The 21,768-nt window shown below is 46.5% G+C and overlaps 1 protein-coding gene across 3 annotated transcripts in view; it reads right to left on the reverse strand.

Moving 5' to 3' along the window:
- The window catches only part of LOC132816569 (cGMP-dependent 3',5'-cyclic phosphodiesterase), a 312,596-nt gene that overhangs the window by 136,869 nt on the left and 153,959 nt on the right, over window positions 1-21,768 (reverse strand). For all 3 annotated transcript variants that reach the window (XM_060826337.1, XM_060826336.1, XM_060826338.1), the window contains 3 exons: window positions 14,414-14,488; window positions 7,621-7,662; window positions 1,697-1,765 (listed from right to left, as the gene is read on the reverse strand). In XM_060826337.1, coding sequence (XP_060682320.1) covers window positions 1,697-1,765; window positions 7,621-7,662; window positions 14,414-14,488 — 186 coding nt within the window. The remainder of the gene's footprint in view (window positions 1-1,696; window positions 1,766-7,620; window positions 7,663-14,413; window positions 14,489-21,768) is intronic.

Raw genomic sequence — 21,768 nt, forward strand, 5'->3', positions numbered from 1 at the left:
ACCCTTTGGATTCTCCTTAATTCTATTTGCCAATGCTATCTCATGTCCCCGTTTTGCCCTCCTGATTTCCCTCTTAAGTATACTCCTACTGCCTTTATACTCTTCTAAGGATTCACTCGATCTATCCTGTCTATACCTGACATATGCTTCCTTCTTTTTCTTAACCAAACCCTCAATTTCTTTAGTCATCCAGCATTCCCTATACCTACCAGCCTTCCCTTTCACCCTGACAGGAATATACTGCCTCTGGATTCTCGTTATCTCATTTCTGAAGGGTTCACATTTTCCAACCGTCCCTTTACCTGCGAACATCTGCTCCCAATCAGCTTTCGAAAGTTCTTGCCTAATACCATCAAAATTGGCCTTTCTCCAATTTAGAACTTCAGCTTTTAGATCGGGTCTATCCTTTTCCATCACTATTTTAAATCCAATAGAATTATGGTCGCTGGTCCCAAAGTGCTCCCCCACTGACACCTCAGTCACCTGCCCTGCCTTATTTCCCAAGAGTAGGTCAAGTTTTGCACCTTCTCTCGTAGGTACATCCACATACTGAATCAGAAAATTGTCTTGTACACACTTAAGAAATTCCTCTCCATCTAAACCTTTAACACTATGGCAGTCCCAGTCAATGTTTGGAAAGTTAAAATCCCCTACCATAACTACCCTATTTTTCTTAGATAGCTGAGATCTCCTTACAAGTTTGTTTCTCAATTTCCCTCTGACTATTGGGGGTCTATAATACAATCCCAATAATGTGATCAACCCTTTCTTATTTCTCAGTTCCACCCAAATAACTTCCCTGGATGTATTTCCGGGAATATCCTCCCTCAGCACAGCTGTAATGCTATCCCTTATCAAAAATGCCACTCCCCCTCCTCTCTTGCCTCCCTTTCTATCCTTCCTGTAGCATTTGTATCCTGGAACATTCAGCTGCCAGTTAAGTGTTAGACATTCCCATCTGCCTCACTAATGCCCTTTCACAAAGAAAATCTGCCATCCCTACCTGGTCTTGCCTACATGTGACTCCAGACCCACAGCAAACAATGTTTGGTTGACTCTTGTCTGAAGTAACCCAGGTCAAGGACCACATCTCATTAACGAATTTTTGAAAACTCAATTTGCCGACAGCCAGCTGCCTAACACAGCACAGCAGTATTGCTCAGGTAATCAATTTCCAATGACATTGGTTGAGGATGGCCATTGATTGAGGGCATCTGCATCTCTTCTTTAGTTTTGGGAACATGAGTGTACCTGGAGGCCATTCAACCCATCAAATTTGTTCCATCCTTCATCTATATTGGGAGATCTCAACTCCATCCACCTGCCTTGACTCCATTGTCTTGTCATGGTCACACCAAGATCCAAAGCACCTTCCAAACGTGCAAGCTTCATCATCTTGAAGATACAAGGGAACACCACCCTTTGCAAGTTCCCCTCCAAGCCACTCCCCATCCTGACTTGAAAGAATATTGATGTTCCTTCACTGTCACTGGGTCAAAATCCTGGAATTCCCTCCCTAAGGGCATTGTGGGTGTACCCACAGCACAGGGGCTGCAGCCCCAACTTCTCAAGGGGAGTTAAAGTAAGAATTAGGAAGTAGATGCCGGCCCAGCTAGAGATGCCCCCCTGTCCCACATGTAAACAAATCCATGAGAAAATATGCCAAGACAAACACGGAAGATCAGGCGACACTCACCGCTGTGATGTCATTCAATGTCATCGATTTACTATCTTTCTCCGACTGGTCAAAATCAGAAAACGACAGCTGAAAAACAGAAAGCAGAATAAGTACGAGGAGATTCAGAGCAACTGCGTTGGGAGCAGTTTCCCATGCCAGTCTGGCTCACTGTCAGTGCACCAGCTATAAGAATTCCAACAGTAGTGTGGATCCCTCTGCATTCATTGACGCAGAACAGAATCCCCTGGTCAAACATCCACACAGAAACATAAAAGACAGGGGCAGGAGTAGGCCATTTGACCCCTCGAGCGTGCTGCACCACTCAATATGGTTACAGCTGATCATTGAGCTGAGTACCCTCATCTTACCCTCCCCCCATCCCATCCTTCCCCAATATCCCTTCATCCCTTTAGCCACAAGAACTATATCTAACTCCTTCTTGAAAACACAACATTTTGACCTCAACAACGTTGGGCAGAGAATTCCACAGACTCTCCACTCACTTCTCCTCAGCTCAGTCCTAAAAGGTTCACCCCTTTTCCTTAAACTATGACCCCTGGGTCTGGACTGTCCCCCAACCACTGGGAACATCCTTGCGGCAGCCAACCTGCCTAACCCTGTTAGAATGTTATAGGCTTCGGTGAGAATACCCCCTCATTCTTCCGAACCCCCAGTGAACACGATCCTAACCGACGACACAAAAACCAAACAGGTGTGGATGCTCAGATTGGAAACAAAAACCAAAGTCGCTGGAGAAACTCAGCAGGTCTGGCAGCATCTGTGGACAGAAAGCAGACTTAACGTTTCGGGTCCAAAGAAAGCTCACTGGACTTGAAACATTAACTCTGTTTCTCTCTCCACAGGTGCTGCCAGACCTGCTGAGCTTCTCCAGCAATTTCTGCTTTTGTCCCTAACCAACTCAATCTCCCCACAGGCATCGATTCTACCAACCCAGCCTTCAACAGGGCACTCCTTCTATAGCCAAGACACAGTTTCTGTTAATCCCTTTTAAAAGTGAGTACAAACAGTAAATTGAGCACTTTGGCACAGTGGTAGTGTCCCCATCTCTGGGTGAGGAAGCTTGGGCTCAAGTCACACCTGTTCCCAATGTGTGCAAACACAGTGGCTACAAGAACAGGTCAAAGACTAGGAATCCTGTGGTGAGTAACTCACCTCCTGACTCCCCGAACCCAGTCCCACCATCTACAAGGCACAAGTCAGGAGTGTGATGGAATACTCCCCACTTGCCTGGATGGGGGCAGCTCCAACAACACTCAAGAAGCTCAACACCATCCAGGACAAAGCAGCCGCTTGATTGGCACCACATCCACAAACACCCACTCCCTCCACCATCAGTGCCCAGTAGCAGCAGTGTGTACCATCCACAAGATGCCCTGCAGAGATTCACCAAAGATCCTCAGACAGCACCTTCCAAACCCACGACCACTTCCATCTAGAAGGACAAGGGCAAAAGGTACATGGGAACACCACCCCCTGCACGTTCCCCTCCGAGCCACTCCCCACTTGGAAATATATCGCCGTTCCTTCACTGTCATTGGGTCACAATCCTGGAAATCCGTCCCCAAGGGACATTGTGGGTCAAGCCACAGCACATGGACTGCAGCGATTCAAGAAGGCAGCTCACCCCCACCCGTCTCAAGGGGGTAACTAGGGATGGGCTATCAATGGTGATCAGCCAGTGATGCCCAATTCCATCAAATAAATTTTTAAAATCCCTAAACAGGTTGATGAAAAATATGTACAGTGTTTTTTTTTTCACTTTAAGGCCATCAAATCTGATTTGGCATCTCGCTGGAGATTCAATTCTATCCCAGAATCACAGAATTATCACAATGCAAAAGAAGGCTATTCAGCCCATCATGCCTGCACTGCTTCTATTATCTTGTGCCAATCTCCAGCCTTTCCCAATGTCCCTGTACACCATTTCTGTTGAAATAACCATCCAATACCCCTCTTGAAAGCCTCAATTAAAACTGCCTCCCCCACATTTCCAGGCAGTGTATTCCAAACCCTAACTTCCTCAGAGTGAAGAACATTTTTCTCACATCATCCTTGCTTCAGTTGAACATCACTTTAATTCTCCGCTCCTGTCATTCTTATTCCTTTTACAGCTCGTGATTTTGAAAACTTCTATCAAAGGTCCTCTCTGCCGTCTCCCCTCCCAGGGGGATCAGTCCCCACTTTCGTCAATCTATCCTCATCTTGGAGGTTTCTCACCCCTGGAATCATTCCTGTGAACCGCGCTCTCCAACGCGTTCCCATCTTTCCTATAACATGGCGCCCACCCAACCCTCCAGCTGAGGCCCAACAAGTGTCTTGTACAAATTCAGCATTACGTCTACCTGGCCATGCCTTACTCACAAACGAATGAAAGGGCTCACAGAGATTCAAGATGAAAGCATCAGCTTTGATTTGTGAAAGAAACACCAACATTGCTGGAGAAACCCAGCAGGTCTGGCAGCATCCGTGGAGAGGGAAGCAGAGTTAATGTTTTGAGGGCGATATCCTCACAGATGCTGCCAGATCTGCTGAGTTTCTCCAGCAATTTTGGTGTCTGTTTCCCAATTCCGACCTCAGGAGGATTTTGCCTTTAGTTACAGGTTCTGTGGACCCTCTGATTTAACTCCTGGGTGTTTTGCTTTTCTAGCTTGTCCTGCATACTGATCAGGGGCGCACCAGGGCAATCCTGGGGCCATAGGTTACTCCATCCTGCTCCTACGTTCTTTGTTTTAAAAGTTCTTCCACACTCCATATATCCTCAAACCCCACAATCATCTGAGATCTCTCAGTTCATATGATGCTGACTTTTTGAATATTTATGACTTTTATCAGCCTGCACTTTCAGCGACCTGGGTTCGAAGTGTAGTGATAATGTCAGCATGGTTTCATGAAAGGGAAATCATGTTGAACTTATTCATTCAAGTTTTTCGAAGAATTCTCAACCAGTGTATAGAGAGGGAACCTGTACGTGCATGGAATGAGTTGCCAAAGGAAGTGGTGGAGGCTGGTACAATTACAACATTTAAAAGACATCTGGATGGGTATATGAATAGGAAGGGTTTACAGGAATATGAAGTGCTGGCAAATGGGATTAGATTAGGTTAGGATATCTGATTGGGATGGACAAGTTGGACTGAAAGATCTGTTTCTGTGCTGTACATCTCTATGACTTTACGACTCTCTCTGTGTTATGTTTAGACGACCAGAAGTTGTTTGACAATGTGCCTACAAAGGGTTCAGTCGCAAGATAAGAATTGCAGGCAGAATATTGGCGTTGTTGGAGAATTGGCTGCTGAGTAGGAAACAGCCGGATTGGGAATAAGGGATTCTTTTTCAGGGTAGTGACCTGTAACCAGTGGGGTTCCACAGGGATGAATCCTGGGATTGCAAGTGTTTGATGACTGCGAAGAAGGAAGTAAATGTACTCACTTTTCCAACACTTGTGCTGTTCCTTACACCAAAACCTGCAGATGGAAGGATGCAGTCTGGCCTGTTCAAATGTGGCTAATTATGAGTGTGGCAAATCAACAATTTCAATTAGCATTCGTGTTACGCAGTACAAATGTCAGATCTACATGATGTCACAGCCTCTGCTAAATACAATTAATATAATATACCGTGTAAACTGACTGCTCCTGGTGCTCCAATATCAGCTGATTAATCCTGACTTGTTATATAAACACAGTGGCTACAACAGCAGGTCAGAGGCGAGGAAGCCTGCATCTAGTAACTCAGCTCCAGTCTCCTCAAGGCCTGTCCACCATCTGTTTGAAATTGATATTATAACAGAACCAGACAGGGGTAAATGCAGGAGGGATGTTCCCAATGACTGGGGAGGTCAGAACCAGGGGTCACAGTCTAAGGATACAGAGTAAGTCATGTTGGACTGAGATGAGGAGAAATATCTCGCTGAGTGTTTTCATAGAATCCACTGAAAGTGTAGAAGCTGGTCTTTGGCCTTTTGGGTCTACACCGAGGATCCGAATAGCATCCCACCCAGAGCCATCCTGTACCTGTGGCTAGAGTTACAGAGGGTGGGGAGCACATGGAATTCTCTGCCACAGAAAACTGAAGCTAAAACATTGAATGGTTTCAGGAAGGAGATAGATGTAGCAACGCTCCATTACCCTTCCAGATTTCCCCTTCAGTCAGTCTGTGATGTATACACAATGAAGTGACATCAGTTAGCACAGAACACCCCAAGATTAGATGTGTAATTCCGTGATATTGTACCTGCATAAATTGTGCCGGTTATAAACTTCAAAATAGCTACTTCAACATGAACCTTACACCCTGTGAATTATGGAATGCATGCTCAGTGGTTAGCACTGCTGCCTCACATTGCTTGGGACCCAGGTTCAATTCCAGCCTTTGATAATAACTGTGCGGAGTTTGCACATTCTCCCCGAGTCTGCCTGGGCTACCTCTGGGTGCTCCAGTTTCCTCCCACAGTCCAAAGATGTGCAGGTTTAAGTGGGCTGGCCAGGCTAAATTGCCCGGTAGTGTCCAGGGATGTGCAGGCTAGGTGGGTTAACCAAGGGAAATGAGGGTTACAGGGATAAGTTAGGGAAGGGGTAGGTTGCTCTTTGGAGGGTCAATGTGAACTCGATGGGCCAAATGACCTGCTTCCACACTGTAGGAATTCTAAAGGTTGACATAGAGAGAACTGTTGACTCCAACACCCACTGAACTGCAAGCAATGCACTTATTCAGCACAAATTCACTTGGAACTGATGCATGTTTTGCATGTGACAACAATGTTTATTAATAAAGCAGCTTTAGAGTTAATATCCAAAAATGCTTTACTTGAATATTATTCTGCTGTTAAAAAAAATCTGCTCACATGACAGACAGCCTGATCAGAGAAGATTTGGAGAGAGAGGTGTACAGAGGCAGAGAGGGTTAGAAAGTGTAATCTTTTGATTTTGTGCTTTTCAAAACTGGGGACTGAAATGAGAAAAAGCTGTTTGAAAACCAGAGTTCATAAGGGTGGCTGAACACACTGAATCTCTGTTCACACATCAGCCTGTGCTTCTCTCTCTGGGCTCAGGAGATAAAGTTGTTATAGAGTCATACAGCACAGAAACAGGCCCTTTGGTCCATCCAGTTCATGCTGACCATAATCCCAAACTCAGTTAGTCCCATCCTGACTGTCCTACCTTTATATTATATCTCACTAACGTTGTACATCCAGGTACATCTCCACAGATTATCTCCAACTTCCTCAGTAATCTTACAGCAGCGTCTCATCATCCTCTCTCTCTCAGTGTGAAAACACAGGAAGGAATTCCAGAACTTGGAGCCCAGGCAACACAGATACCGATGAAAGAGGGATGATGATTGGGAAAGTGCATATTGAAGAAATGCAGCTATTTTGGAAGGTTGTGGGACTGGAGGAGATACAGAAATTGGGAAGGATGCAGAGAGGCTATGGAGGAATTGGAAAACAAGGGTGTGAATTTTAAAGTCAATAACTGAGAGGTATTGTAGCTGAGGATGTACAAGGGATGATGAAGGAATTTGATCTAATGCAAGTCAAACTACACCAGGTTATACTCCAGCTGGTTTATTTAAAATCACAGGTTTTCAGAGCACGACTCCTTCATCAGTGCCTGAGTGCTTCCCTCCACTTCATCTGACAAAGGTTATAATTTAAAATAAACCTGTTGGATATCACCTGGTGTTGCGTGACTTCTGACATTGTCCACTGAATCCAAGACCAGCACCTCTGCATCACATCAAAACACAGGCAGCAGAGGTTCGGGTGAGTGAATGAACGTTTATCGAAGGGAGGATTGAGGAGGCCATGCAGTCGGGTGCTAGAAATGTCAGGTGTGGGAGTAACAAAGGGATGGTCTTCAACAGTGGAGGACCCGAGACAGCAGTGAGTTCAAGTGTCGCTCAGGTGCAATAGTACTCACCGGAAAAATAATCTCTTCCTCAAGGACTTTGTCTCCAACAACCTGTCAGAAAGACAATCAGAAGGAACAAGTTAAAATCTTTATCCAGAAAGTGATATGGTCACCGTGTTACAGGAAGGAGCTGATCGATTAACCCACAGGTTACTAAGATTGGAGAATTTTATCAATGGAAAGGTAGGGGAGGAGGTTATGAACAAAGAACACTACAGCACAGAAGCAGGCCCTTCAGCCCTCCAAGCCTGTGCTGATCCAGATCGTCTATCTAAACCTGTCTATTTTCTAAGGATCTGAATCCCTCTGCTCCCTGCCCATTCATGAATCTGTCCAGATACATCTTAAATGACACTATCGTTCCCGCCCCTACCACCTCTGCTGGCAACACATTCCTGGCCCCCACCACCCTCTGCGTAAAGAACTTTCCCCGCATATCTCCCCTAAACTTTCCCCTCTCACCTTGAACTTGTGACCACTAGTAATTGAGTCCCCGCTCTGGGAAGATGTTTCTTGCTATCCATCCTGTCTACACCTCTCCTGATTTTGTAGGCCTCAATCAGGGCCCCCCCTCAACCTCCATCTTTCCAATGAAAATAATCCTAATCTACTCAACCTCTCCTCATAGCTAGCACCCTCCATACCAGGCAACATCCTGGTGAACCTCCTCTGCACCCTCTCCAAAGCATCCACATCCTTTGGGTAATGTGGTGACCAGAACTGTATGCAGTATTCCAAATGTGGGGCCGAACCAGAGTCCTATACAACTGGAACATGACCTGCCAACTCTAGTACTCAATACCCTGTATGATGAAGGAAAGCATGCTGTATGCCTTCTTGACCACCCTACTGACCTGTGTTGTCACCTTCAGGGAACAATGGACCTGAACACCCAGATCTCTCTGTACATCAATTTTCCCCAGAACTTTTCCATTTACTGAACTGGATCTTCCAAAGTGGATCACCTCACATTTGCCCAGATTAAACTCCACCTGCCGTTTCTCTTTCCAACTCTCAATCTATCGATATTCTGCTGTATCCTCTGGTAACCCCCTTCACCATCTGCTACTCCACCAATCTTAGTGTCATCTGCAAACTTGCGAATCAGACAACCTATACCTTCCTCCAAATCATTGATGTATATCACAAATTCCATTTGTGGTCCTATCACGGATCCCTGTGGGTCACCACTGGTCACAGTTCTCCATTTTGAGAAACTCCCATCCCTGACTACTCTCTGTCTCCTGTTGCCCAGCCAGTTCTCTATCCATCTAGACCTGGACCCCATGCGACTTCACCTTCTCCATCAGCCTACCGTGGGGAACCTTATCAAACGCCTTACTGAAGTCCATGTATATGACATCTACAGCCCTTCCCTCTTCAATCAACTTTGTCACTTCCTCAAAGAATTCTATTAAGTTGGTAAAACATGACCTTCTTTGCACAAAACCATGCTGCTGAGAAGCCAATTTTCTTCCAAATGGGTATATGTTGTATCCCTTAGTATCTTCTTAGTAGCTTCCCTACCACTCACAGGTCTGCAATTACCTGGATTATCCCTGCTTTTCTTAAATAAGGGGACAACATCAGTAATTCTCCAGTCCTCTGGGACCTCCCCGTGTACAAGGATGCTGCAAAGATATCTGTTAAGGCCCCAGCTATTTCGTCTCTCGCTTCCCTCAGTAACCTGGGATAGATCCCATCTGTACCTGGGGACTTGTCCACCTTAATGCCTTTCAGGGCACACAACACTTCCTCCCTCTTTATGCCAACTTGACCTGGAGTAATCAAGCATCTATCCCTAACCTTAAATCCATCACATCCCTCTCCTCGGTGAACACCGATGCAAAGCATTCATTAAGAATCTCACCCATTTTCTCGGACTCCATGCATAACTTCCCTCCTTTGTCCTTGAGTGGGCCAACCCTTTCTCTAGTTACCCTCTTGGTTCTTATATATGAATAAAAGGCTTTGGGGTTTTCAGTTTGCTAAAGGTATCTCATGTCCCAGTTTAGCCCTCTTAATTCCTTGTTTCAGATTGGTCCTACTTTCCCAATATTCTTCCAAAGCTTCATCTGTCTTCAGTCACCTAGACCTTATGTATGCTTCCTTTTCCTCGTAGCTAGTCTCACAATTTCACCTGTCACCCCCGGTTCTCTAATCTTGCCATCTCTATCCCTCATTTTCACAGGCACATTTCTGTCCCGCACTCTCTTTAAAAGCCTCCCACATATCAAATGTGGATTTCCCTTCCAACAGCTGCTCCCAACCCACATTCCCCAGCTACTGCTGAATTTTGGTAGAGTTGGCCTTTCCCCCAGTTGAACACTTTTCCTTTAGGACTACTCTCGTCTTTGTCCATGAGTATTCTAAAACTTACGGAATTGTGATCACTATTCCCAAAGTAATCCCGGACTGAAACTTCACTCCTCTGGCCGGGCTCACTCCCCAACACCAGGTCCAGTATGGTCCTTCCCAAGTTGGACTATTTACTGTCTGCTCTAGAAACCCCTCCTGGATGCTCCTTACAAATTCTGCTCCATCCAATCCTCTACCACTAAATGAATCCCAGTCAAAGTTGGGAAAATTAAAATCTCCGATCACCACCACCCTGTTGCTCCTATATCCTTCCATAATCTGTTCACATATTTGTACCTCTATCTCACACTCGCTGTTGGGAGGCCTGTAGTATAGCCCCAACATTGTTACCGCTCCCTTCCTATTTCTGAGCTCTGCCCATATCGCCTCACTGCTCAGGAGACTCCATACTTCTGTTTTGAGAGAAGTAATCCCTCCTGTATTGTTACAGAAGAGGAGGAATTAGTTCCCTCAAAAGGTGGTAAATCTATCAAATTCACTGCCCCAGAGTTCAGTGGTTGCAGCGACATTGAGTAAATTTGAGGAGGAGATAAACAGATTTTCAATTAGTAATGGATTGAAGAGTTATGGAGAGCAGAAAGGAAAGTGGAATTAGAGTCATTGTCATAAACATGTACAGCACGGAATCAAACCCTTCGGTCCAACTCGTCCATGCCGACCAGATATCTTAAACTAGTCCCATTTGCCAGCACCCGGCCCATATCCCTCCAAACCCTTCCTATTCATATACCCATCCAGCTGCCTTTTAAATGTTGCAATTGTACCAGCCTCCACCACTTCCTCTGGCAGCTCATTCCATACATGTACCCCCTCTCTGTGAAAACGATGCCCCTCAGGTCCCTTTCATATCTTTCCCCTCTCACCCTCAACCTATGCCCTCTAGTTCTGGACTCCCCGACCCCAAGACTTTGCCTATTTGCCCTATCCATGCCTCTCATAACTTTGTAAACCTCTATAAGGTCACCCCTCAGCCTCCGACACTCCAGGGAAAACACCCCCAGCCTGTTCAGCCTCCCCCTGTAACTCAAATCCTCCAACCCTGGCAACATCCTTGTAAAGGTTATGGGGAAAAGGTAGAAGAGCGCAGTTGTGGCCACTACCATATCAGCCATGATCTCATTGAATGGCAGCAGAGGCCTGAGGGGCTGAATGGCCTACTCGGAGGCGTATAAAAGAATAATGTAGACAGAAAGAATTTTTATTTCTGAGCAGAGAAGCCAATCCATTGATTTAAGGAAATTATTTTCAGGTCTGGATGGGATTTGAGGGGAATGTTTCTGACCCAGCTGATGGGGTTCTGAAACTTCATGTTCAATCAATTCTAAGACAGTCGGTGATGTGTAAAACCAAACACAAATAGCTTTCCTCTTGGTGGGTTAAAGCACAGCATGTGGCGTCGCTGGCATGTCCAGTATTTGTTGCCCGTCCCTAATTGCCCCTTGACAGGGCGGCTTGCTCAGGCATTTCAGAGGGTGGTTGAGTTAACCCCATTGCTGTGGGTCTGGAGTCACATGCAGGCCAGACTGGGTTCGGACGGCGGATTTCCTCCCCGAAAGGAGATCAGTGAGTCAGGTTTGCTGCTTATCCCTGTGCCTCTTTAAACAGAGAGTGGGAATTAACAGATTTGTTTCCAAATGGCAGAGATCAGTGCTAGGATCCCAGCTATTCATTCCCACAGCTCACCAAAATGTTTCCCTTCAAGGTAATTATCCATTTGCCTTTTCAGAGCCACTGTGTTGAATCTTCCAAGACAGTGTACCCCTCATAGCGAGCTATAAATACCACCTTACAAGAACAGAATGGCACCAGGATCATGAATAGGCAGGAAGCTGGAAGATCTGCATGTGCTGAACTGTGGGGCTTTATTGAAATGTTGGCCTTCAGTCGAATATTCTATCACATTGAATAAGGAGCACTTTATCAGAAGAATGTTAATGACTCTATTCATTGTAAGAGCACTACACTGATTGGAGTGTGCCTTCCGCTAAAGGAACTAATAAAGTACCTCGCTCAGAACTGATTAAAGCATTTCCAATTCAACTTCACAGCTCCTTCAGTCAGACAGCAAGGACTCATTATAAATTAACCTTGCAACATGGAAAGAATTGTCATAGCAACAGTTCTTGATGATGAAGGTTGCTACTGGGGAATTGTACATTGCGCTGACATCCAAGTCAGTGATCGACTCCCAGGCCAGGGACAGCACAGGGTTAGATACAGAATAAAGCTCCCTCTACACTGTCCCCAACAAACACTCCCAGGACAGGGACAGCACAGAGTTAGATACAGAGTAAAGCTCCCTCTACACTGTCCCCACCAAACACTCCCAGGACAGGGACAGCACAGGGTTAGATACAGTGTAAAGCTCCCTCTACACTGTCCCCACCAAACACTCCCAGGATGGGGACAGGACAGGATTAGACACAGAGTAATGCTCCCTCTACACCGTCCCCAACAAACACTCCCAGGATGGGGACAGCACTGTATTGCCAAATGATTCCTCTGAAGTGGGTTTGGTGGTTGCGTTGTTCCTGATGGCAGATGTGATCAGATTCTCTGGAAATATTGTATTTCAAAAGCGCTTTTTAAAATATCAGATCAATTTGAGATGCTCCACACCCTGTCGCAGTCACTGTTGGGATGCTGAAGCTGTGACAGTTAATTTGTATTTTGACTGGCTCCCCACAACAGCTCCTTGCCAATGCCCAGGGACTGTGTCTTCAGTGATCTGATATAGTGATAGAGACTGGCTCCAGGTGAGCCGTCCGAATGAACTCTCCCGTAATCCATCAATCCAATTGTGACTAATTCCACACAATGAAGAGGAAAAATAAGTGAATCTTTATAGTTATAGTAAAGAAGATGGCCTTTTGGCCCATCATGCTCATGCTGACCTACAATGAGCTATGCATCTAATCTCACTATCTAGCTTTGAGTGTGTAGCCAATCATGACCTTGCCCTTTAACCATGTGTTCAAACATTTTTAAAAGGTTGTGATGTTTTCTGCCCTAATGCCACCCTCCAGATCCTCAGTGAATGAAATAAATTCCCCTCGATTACCAATAAACCATTTCTCTCCTACAAAAACTCCATGCCTTTGATTGGTATCCCTCCACAAAGCAGAATTGAACCTTACTACTCACTCTCTCCAAATCCACCATCAATTTATTCTCTACAATCAGCTCTCCCTTCAACCCACTGTGATCCCAACGGAAATTACTCCAGTCTTTCCAATCTTTCCTCATCACCAACATCCTGAAGTCCAGGTAACTTCCTTTCATGGGGCCAGTTCAGCAAGGCTCCTCAGACAGCATCTTCCAAACCCACCTTCCATCCAGAAGGACAAGGGCAGCAGATACATGGGAACACCAACCCCTGCAAGTTCGCCTCCAAGCCACTCCCCATCCTGACTTGGAAATATATCACCGTTCCTTCACTGTCACTGGGTCAAAATCCTGGAATTCCCTGCCTAAGGGCGTTGTCGGTCTACCTACAGCACATGGACTGCAGCGGTTCAAGAAGGCAGCTCACCCCCACCTTCTCAAGGGGGCAACTAGGGACAGGAAATACCTGCTGGCCCAGCCAGTGACACCAGTGGTTACAGTGTAAGGACACGGGCTAGGGTATTTCAAACTGAGATGAGGTGAAATGTCTTCACCCAGAGAGTGGGGAGCCTGAGGAATTCTCTGCCCCAGAAATCAATCGAGACCAAAACATTGAATGTTTTCAAGACATTAGGCCTTAGGGCTGAAGAAGTCAAAGGGAATGGGAGAGAAAGTGGGAACAGGGGACTCTTTTGGATGGTCAGCCATGATCATGTTGAATGGTGGAGCAGGCTTGAAGGGCCGAATGGCCTACTGCTGCTGCTAATTTCTACATTTCTATGCTATCCACATACTGTCAACAAAGAAAACAATCCTCTCCTGTATTGCCTCCCGTGTGGTCCCATCAGTTTGAAGCTGCAGTGACCAGTAAGGTACATGGCAATCAATGGTGGACTCACTGCCATTTCACACAATGGCAACACACACTTCAGCATCAAAGACCATTGGGGGGCTCACTGGCAGTGCCCCTACCTCTGAACCAGGAACACCCAGGTCCAAGTCCCAGCTGTGCCAGTGTGTAGGTGGGACATCCCCGAACAGTTTGATTGGAATATACAATAAAGACCTGCAGGAACAGGGTTCAATATCGTAAGAGATGGCAGTGGGCAGCACTTGATCAGCCCTATAGAGGGAGATAGAAGATAGGTCAACAAACCTGGAATTGCCCCTTCCAATCCAAGACTTCTCTGAGTCAGTGGGAGGGAGACCCATGGCTGGCACTGACGTCAATGATGACCTCATGTTTGACTCTGTCAAACAATGTCCCTGATTGTGAAGCCCCCTTCCCTCACCGACCACAGCACACCCCAGCACTGACCCGACAGAAGAGTTGACCATTGTCTTCTGATGACACCAACATGCAGCAACATGCCGACTGCGTCTCCTCCTGTAACTGGAAGCAAAGCAGAGCAAAGATGAGTTAGTCACTTACTCTCATCGGTTAGCAGCCAGTCATAGAGTCATAGAGATGTACAGCACGGAAACAGACCCTTCGGTCCAACCCGTCCATGCCGACCAGATATCCCAAACCAATCTAGTCCCACCTGTCAGCACCCGGCCCATATCCCTCCAAACCCTTCCTATTCATATACCCATCCAAATGCCTCTTAAATATTGCAATTGTACCAGCCTCCACCACTTCCTCTGGCAGCTCATTCCACACACGTACCACCCTCTGTGTGAAAACATATGCCCCTTAGGTATCTTTTATATCTTTCCCCTCTCACCCTAAACCTATGCCCTCTAGCTCTGGACTCCCCCACTCCAGTCAATGTGACATTTGAAAAATTCCAGTCTGGCTCCAGGTTGGGATACAGACCTTTGTCAGAACGAAGGTGTCAGCATTTTTTAATACTGATTAAACCTTAAGTTATCTTGGGGCTGTGGCGTGAAATTCTGGGATTTACATATTAATCAATTGGAACCTGCATCCCCATTCAAAGTGATTAAAGACTTAATAGCAATCTAGGTTTATCGAAAACACCGCATCAGTTACTTGACACTTTGACCTTTCACTATAACTTCTGTGTCCTATGATCCTGCCCCCACAAGCTACCTGACAATGGAGCAGAGCTCCAAAAGCTAGTGCTTCTAAATAAACCTGTTGGACTATAGCCTGGTGTTGGGCAATTTTAAATTTTGTCCACCCCAGTCCAACACCAGCACCTCCACATCATGACTCTCAGCATGGATAGCACTAAGGCAATACACAATGTGACTATTATCTATTCACCTTCCTTGGCCAGATAATCAACTTCCAATCAGAAGGATGTTTCATTGTCTAGGGAGTCCTGAATGAAGGGTCATAGTCTAGCGATATGGAGGAGACCATTTTGGATTGAGATGGGGAGAAATGTCTTCACCCAGAGAGTGGGGAGCCTGGGGAATTCTCTGCCACAGGAAGTGGTTGAGAACAAAACATTGAATGTTTTCAAGAAGGAGATAGATATAGTTCTTCGGAATAAAGGGATCACAGGGTATGGGGAGAAATGGGGCACTGAGTTCGATGATCAGCCATAATCATATTGAATGAATCTGGTAAGTTTCAACAAGGTCACCTCTCATTCTTCTGTATTCCAATGAGTGCAGGCCCAACCTACTCAACCTCTCCTGATAACACAGTCCCTCCATTCCTGGGATCAGCCAATCTCTGGATTGCCTCCGATGCCAGTCTATCTCTCCTTAGATAAGGGACCCTAAACTGTCCACAGTATTCCAGCTGGACTCTCACTAGAAAACAAACTACAGATGCTGGAATCCAAGGTCGACCAGCAGGAGGCTGGAAGAACACAGCAAGGCAGGCAGCATCAGGAGGTAGAGAAGTCAACGTTTCGGGTAAAACCCTCCCTCAGGATTGGGGGTGGGAGTAGGAGGAGCTGCAGATAAAGGGGAGGGGGAGAGGGGCAGAATGGTCAGATAGTGATAAGTGAACACAAGGTAGGTGTGACCTTCACCTAACACTATGGGCAATTTACCATGGCCAATTCACCTGACCTGCACATCTTTGGACTGTGAGGAAACCAGAGCACCCGGAGGAAACCCACGCAGACACGAGGAGAACGTGCAAACTCCACACAGTCAGTCGCCTGAGGCAGGAATTGAACCCGGGTCTCTGCCGCTGTGAGGCAGCAGTGCTAGCCACTGTGCCACCGTGCCGCCCACTATAGGTTTAGTGAAACCTCCCCACTTCACTTCTACAACAAAACCTCCCCACTTCTATACCCCCCTTTGAAATAAAGGCCATTCCACAGATTCACTCCCCTTCCAGAGAAGAAATTTCTCCTCATCTCTGTCTCAAACGACCCGTGATCTGCCCTTTGGAAACTGCTACAAGTTAATTCTGATTCTGAGCAATACGCATCGAGTGAAAGAGGGGGGAAAAATTACATCATTGCCCAACTGAGCAGGAATCACAAACAATAAGGTGAGAGAAGATCACTGCTCCAGTATGTTACGGTCTCACAGCTGAGAGATTTCTATTAGCACAGTCGCTGCATTATTATCTCCCAGACAAGGAATACACCAATTCTGAATTCTAAGCAAACAGTCTCTCTCTATCTTCTCTTGCTAGTGCCACAAAATGTTTCAGATGTGGACAGCGTTAAGTTGAGCAACACTCTTTAAAGATTTCATTCTACGGTCTTGTTGCAAACCCTGCCTGGAGTTTATTTTTAATTCATCCAGGGGATGTCAGTGTCACCCACCAGGCCAGTACTGATTGCTCAGAGTGCAGTTAAGAGGCAGCCACATTGCTGTGGGTCTTGAGTCAGGTTAGGAAGACAGTTTCCTTCCCTAAAGTGACCCAGATGGGGTTTTCCCAACAATCGACAATAGATTCATGGTTATCATTATACTTCCAGATTTTTATCACATTCAAATTCCACCATCTGACATGAAGGGATTTGAACTCACCTCCCCAGAACATTGGCTGGGTCTCTCGATTAACAGCCCAGTGATAAAACCACAATGCCATCACGTCCCCACCTAGTTTTAGCCTGTGTATCCCACTGGTTTTATGCTGGGGTTGGTACGCTATACAGGACAAGACAATGTAAAGGATGCCCCTTTCAGAATGACAAAGCTCATGTTCTGTCGGTGATATTGAGTAGTTGATACTCCTTGGAGCATGTATTTAAAAGCTGGTTTTAAAGGCATTGACAGGGTGGTGGGCACTGCAGGGGGCGGGGTGTATTATCCTCAATATCAACAACATTTTGATTTAACCGCTCCCTTTCTGCCTCGCCATTGATGACCTGCATAACGTAATGTGGAAATACAGGTGATTTCCTGGAGGTGCTTAGTAGGTGGAAAAAACCACAGGGACTTCATGAGAGGATTTTGTGTTACTGGCTGTGTGTGGTAACACTTCCAGATATTCAAAAATACAAAAAAAAGCAAACAGAAATGATAAAGGATGGCTTCAGAGGCATTTAGAGAGAGAGGTGGGCAATGCGGGGATTGGAATACATTATATTCCCTCCTCCAAATCCACCCTAATTTCATCACCACCCTCTCTCCCTCAGATTTATTGTCATTGTATTGTCTCTGACAGAATGTGTAAGTAATGGATACAGCAACACGAGAGCTGAGGACGCTGTGAAACTTGAAAAGGTTCAGAAAAGATTTACAAGGATGTTGCCAGGGTTGGAGGGGTTGAGCTATAGGGAGAGGCTGAACAGGCTGGGGCTGTTTTCCCTGCAGCGTCGGAGGCTGAGGGGTGACCTTATAGAGGTTTATAATCATGAGGGGCATGGATAGGGTAAATAGGCAAAGTCTTTTCCCTGGGGTGGAGGGGTCCAGAACTAGAGGGCATAGGTTTAGGGTGAGAGGGAAAGATATAAAAGGGACCTAAAAGGGCAACGATTTCAAGCAGTGTATGGAATGAGCTGCCAGAGGATGTGGAGGAGGCTGGTACAACTGAGGCATTTGGATGGGTATATAAATAGGAAGGGTTTGGAGGGATATGGGCCGGGTGCTGGCAGGTGGGACTAGATTGGGTTGGTATATCTGGTCAGCATGGACGGGTTGGACTGAAGGGTCTGTTTCCGTGCTGTACATCTCTATGACTCGATGGGTGATAAATGGAAAAAAAATAGCCAGTGAGTTGGTGGCAGAAGAGAAAGATTCAGAGGTGCATAATAGCACCTTCGGGTATATAAGGAAGGAACAAAACTTGTTTTGAGAGGTATTTAGGGAGAGGTGGGCACGGGATGCCCTAATAACCTCGCCAAACTCCATTTTACTTTAATTCTTCCATCTTTCCGTACCCTTTTGTTATACATTAATGATCAGGACGGAGGGACTGAGGGCACTGCTGCTCAGTTTACAGATGACACAAGGATAGGTGGAGGGACGGATAGTGGGGAGGAAGTGGGGAGGCTGCAGAAGGACTTGGACAGGCCGGGAGAGTGGGAAAGGAAGTGGCAGATGGAATACAATGTGGGAAAGGGAGGGGTTACGCCGTTTGGTAGGAAGAATAGAGGCACAGACTATTTTCTAAACACTGAAAGGCTTCAGAAATCAGAAGCACAAAGGGACTTGGGAGTCCCAGTTCCGGATTCTCTGAAGGTGAACATGCAGGTTTAGGTGGCAGCTCGGAGGGCAGATGCAATGTAAGCATTCATTTCAAGAGGGATGGAATACAAGAGCAGAGCTGTACTGCTGAGGCTGGATAAGGCTCTGGTCAGACCACATTCAGAACCTTGTGAACAGTTTTGGGCCCCGTATCTAGGGAAGGATGGGCTGGTCTTGGAGGGGGTCCACAGGAGGTCTACAACAATGATCCAGGGATGAAGGGATTGCCATGTGAGGAACGGGTGAGGACCCTGGGTCTGTACTCGATGGAGTTTAGAAGGATGAGGGGGGATCTCACGGAAATTTCCGGAATACTGAGAGGCCTGGATAGAGAGGATGTGGAGAAGATGTTTCCACCAGGAGGAGAGACTAGGACCCGAGGGCACAGCCTCAGGGTGAAGGGATGACCCTTTGTAACTGAGATGAGGAGGGGTTTCTTCAGCCAGAGGGTGGGGAATCTGTGGGACTCATTACCACAGGGGACTGTGGGGACCAAGTCATTGAGTGTGTTTAAGACAGGGGTAGATAGGTTCCTGATTAGTAAGGGGGTCAAGGGTCACAGGGAGAAGGCAGGAGAATGGGGTCGGAAAACGTATCAGCCATGATCAAATGGTGGACCCAATGGGCTGAATGGCCTAATTCTGCTCCTATATCTTATGGTATTAGCTATACTTCTCTATGTGTTTAATTTGTTCATTGAAATGAAGGCACGGGGTATTTGATGACAAATAAAAAAAGCTTTTTTTTAAAAGAGGCATTTAGAGAATAGTGGGCATTATGTGCTTTACCTCCCCCCTCCAGTTCACCTTGATCTCGGCCCCTCCCTCAGCCCCTAACCTGCTTTTTCGTTATTGCTACACTGTGTTGTTGTGTTGGTGAGTCCACACCCCGGAGCACTGTGTCCTGTGCTGGTCACCGTACTTACAGAAGAACGTTAACGTGTTGAAACCAGTTCACAGCAGGTTGACTAGATTATGGGGTGGCACAGTGGCTCGGTGGTTAGCCCTGCTGCCTCACAGCGCCAGGGACCCGGGTTCGATTCCAAACTCGAGCAACTGTCTGTGTGGAGTTTGCACATTCTCCCCGTGTCTGTGTGGGTTTCCTCTGGATGCTCTGGTGCCCTCCCACAATCCAAAGATGTGCAGGTCAGGGTGAATTGGCCATGCTAAATTGCCCATAATGTTCTGGGATGTGTAGGTTAGGTGCATTAGTCAGGGATAAATGTAGAGTAATAGGATAGGGGAAGGAGTCTGAGTGGGTTACTCTTCAATGGGTCAGTGTGGACTTGTTGGGCCAAATGGCCTGTTTCCACACTGTGGCGATTCTATGATTCTCCCTGTGTCTGCATGGATTTCCTCCCCCAGTCCAAAGATGGGCAGGATCGGTGGACTGACCATGGGAAATTACCCATAGTGTTCAGGGAGGTGCAGGCTAGATGGGTGAGCTGCAGGGTTACAGGGATGGAGTGCGTCAGGGTAGGATGCTGTTCAGAGGGTCCATGTGGACTCAATGTGGAATGGCCTGCTGCTCTACTGTTGAGATTCCATGATTGCCTTATGAGGAAAGGCTAGACAGGGATGGGCCTGTTTCTAAGAGTCAAACGCAACTTAATTAAAACATATAAGATCCTGAGAGGACTGGACTGGGTGGATGTGGAAAGGATGTTTCCTCTGGCTAGAACTAGTGGGTCAGGGTTTAAAAATAAGAATTTAACCATTTAACACAGGCATAAGAACATGTTTCTCCCCTCAGAAGGTTATGAGATTTAGAATCTTTAAACATTTCTAAGGCAGAGGGAGATAGATTCTTGATGACCGAGAGCGGAGATGTAGAGTTGGAGTTAAAATGAGACCAGCCGCATTCTTATTGAATGGGGCAGCAGGATCGAAGGGCTGAGTGGCCTACCCTTGTTCCTTGTTTGTAACAGTGAAGCAAGCTGTTGTGTCCTCGATTTCAAGAATGTCCCTCGGGAGTAAATCGACAAGTGGGTAACTTTTCCAATGATCTGTGTGGCACAGAGTCACCCTCGGTGGGGGGGAGAGGTGTGAGCGAGGTGGGTTGAGAATTCTCAGTCACTCCCATTACCATTGAGAAAGAGACAGAAACAACTTCCCAACAACAAAACCATGAGAGACAAACAATGAACTGATCGAAACCTTTAAGTGTATAGAGGGTTTAATGGGGAAGATCTTTCCACTTAGCAAGTAAGGCCGGAACTGAGACAGACCATCATTAATAAAACCTTAAAACATAGCTCCTGCAATGGGATTTGAACCTTTGCCTCTGCGATTATTAGTCCGGGTCTCTGGATTAGTCATCCAGCGACATCAGGAATACACCGCTGTGCTTTTGAAAAAGGACCCTGATAGTGAACTTTACTGAGAAACCACCAGCAAATAACACAGTATGTCAGGGAAGGGTACTGACGTAAACAGTGATGGAGCTGGATAAACATCAACAAATGCTGCATCCTGCTCCAGAGTGTGCAGGTAGGTCAAAGGCAGGCCGCTTCAGATAAATATTTACTGTTAGACGTTGAGAAAGCCTGGCAGCTGCCTGCCACTCTGACAGGAATGGGAGCTGGGCTGAGGAAGGACAGAGAGGGAGAGACTGCCTTGATGTTCCGCTTTGATTCTCTGGAGCTGACGCAGCCAGTGTTCCCGGCTGGAATTAGCAGTCACAAACTCACTGCTGACATCAGGAACCCCAGGGAGCAGCACTCTCTCAAGGACATGTGCAAAAATAAAACAACTCGAGTGCCAGGATTCTCCTCTTGATTTTACACTTGTCTCCGGGTTTCTGGGAGGTGGGCTGGTGGTGGTAATATTCCTCCTGACTCAAGTTTATTCTTCAGCGCACACCGCAGACTCTCAGCAAAATGTAGCAGCAGATGTAGCCCATTCGGCCCACCGAGTCCAGGCTGCCCATTCAATCAGCTGATCCTCAACTCCACTTTCCTGCCTTTCCCCCCCTGACCCCAGATCCCCTGACTGAGTAACAATCTGCCTGTCTCAGCCTTAGTGAGACTGCCGTGACAGCTCTCTGTGCTCCAGAATTCCACAGGTTCACCACCCACCGAGAGAACAAATTCCTCCTCAT

Source organism: Hemiscyllium ocellatum, chromosome 6 (genome assembly GCF_020745735.1).
Source record: "Hemiscyllium ocellatum isolate sHemOce1 chromosome 6, sHemOce1.pat.X.cur, whole genome shotgun sequence".
Classification (NCBI taxonomy): domain Eukaryota; kingdom Metazoa; phylum Chordata; class Chondrichthyes; order Orectolobiformes; family Hemiscylliidae; genus Hemiscyllium; species Hemiscyllium ocellatum.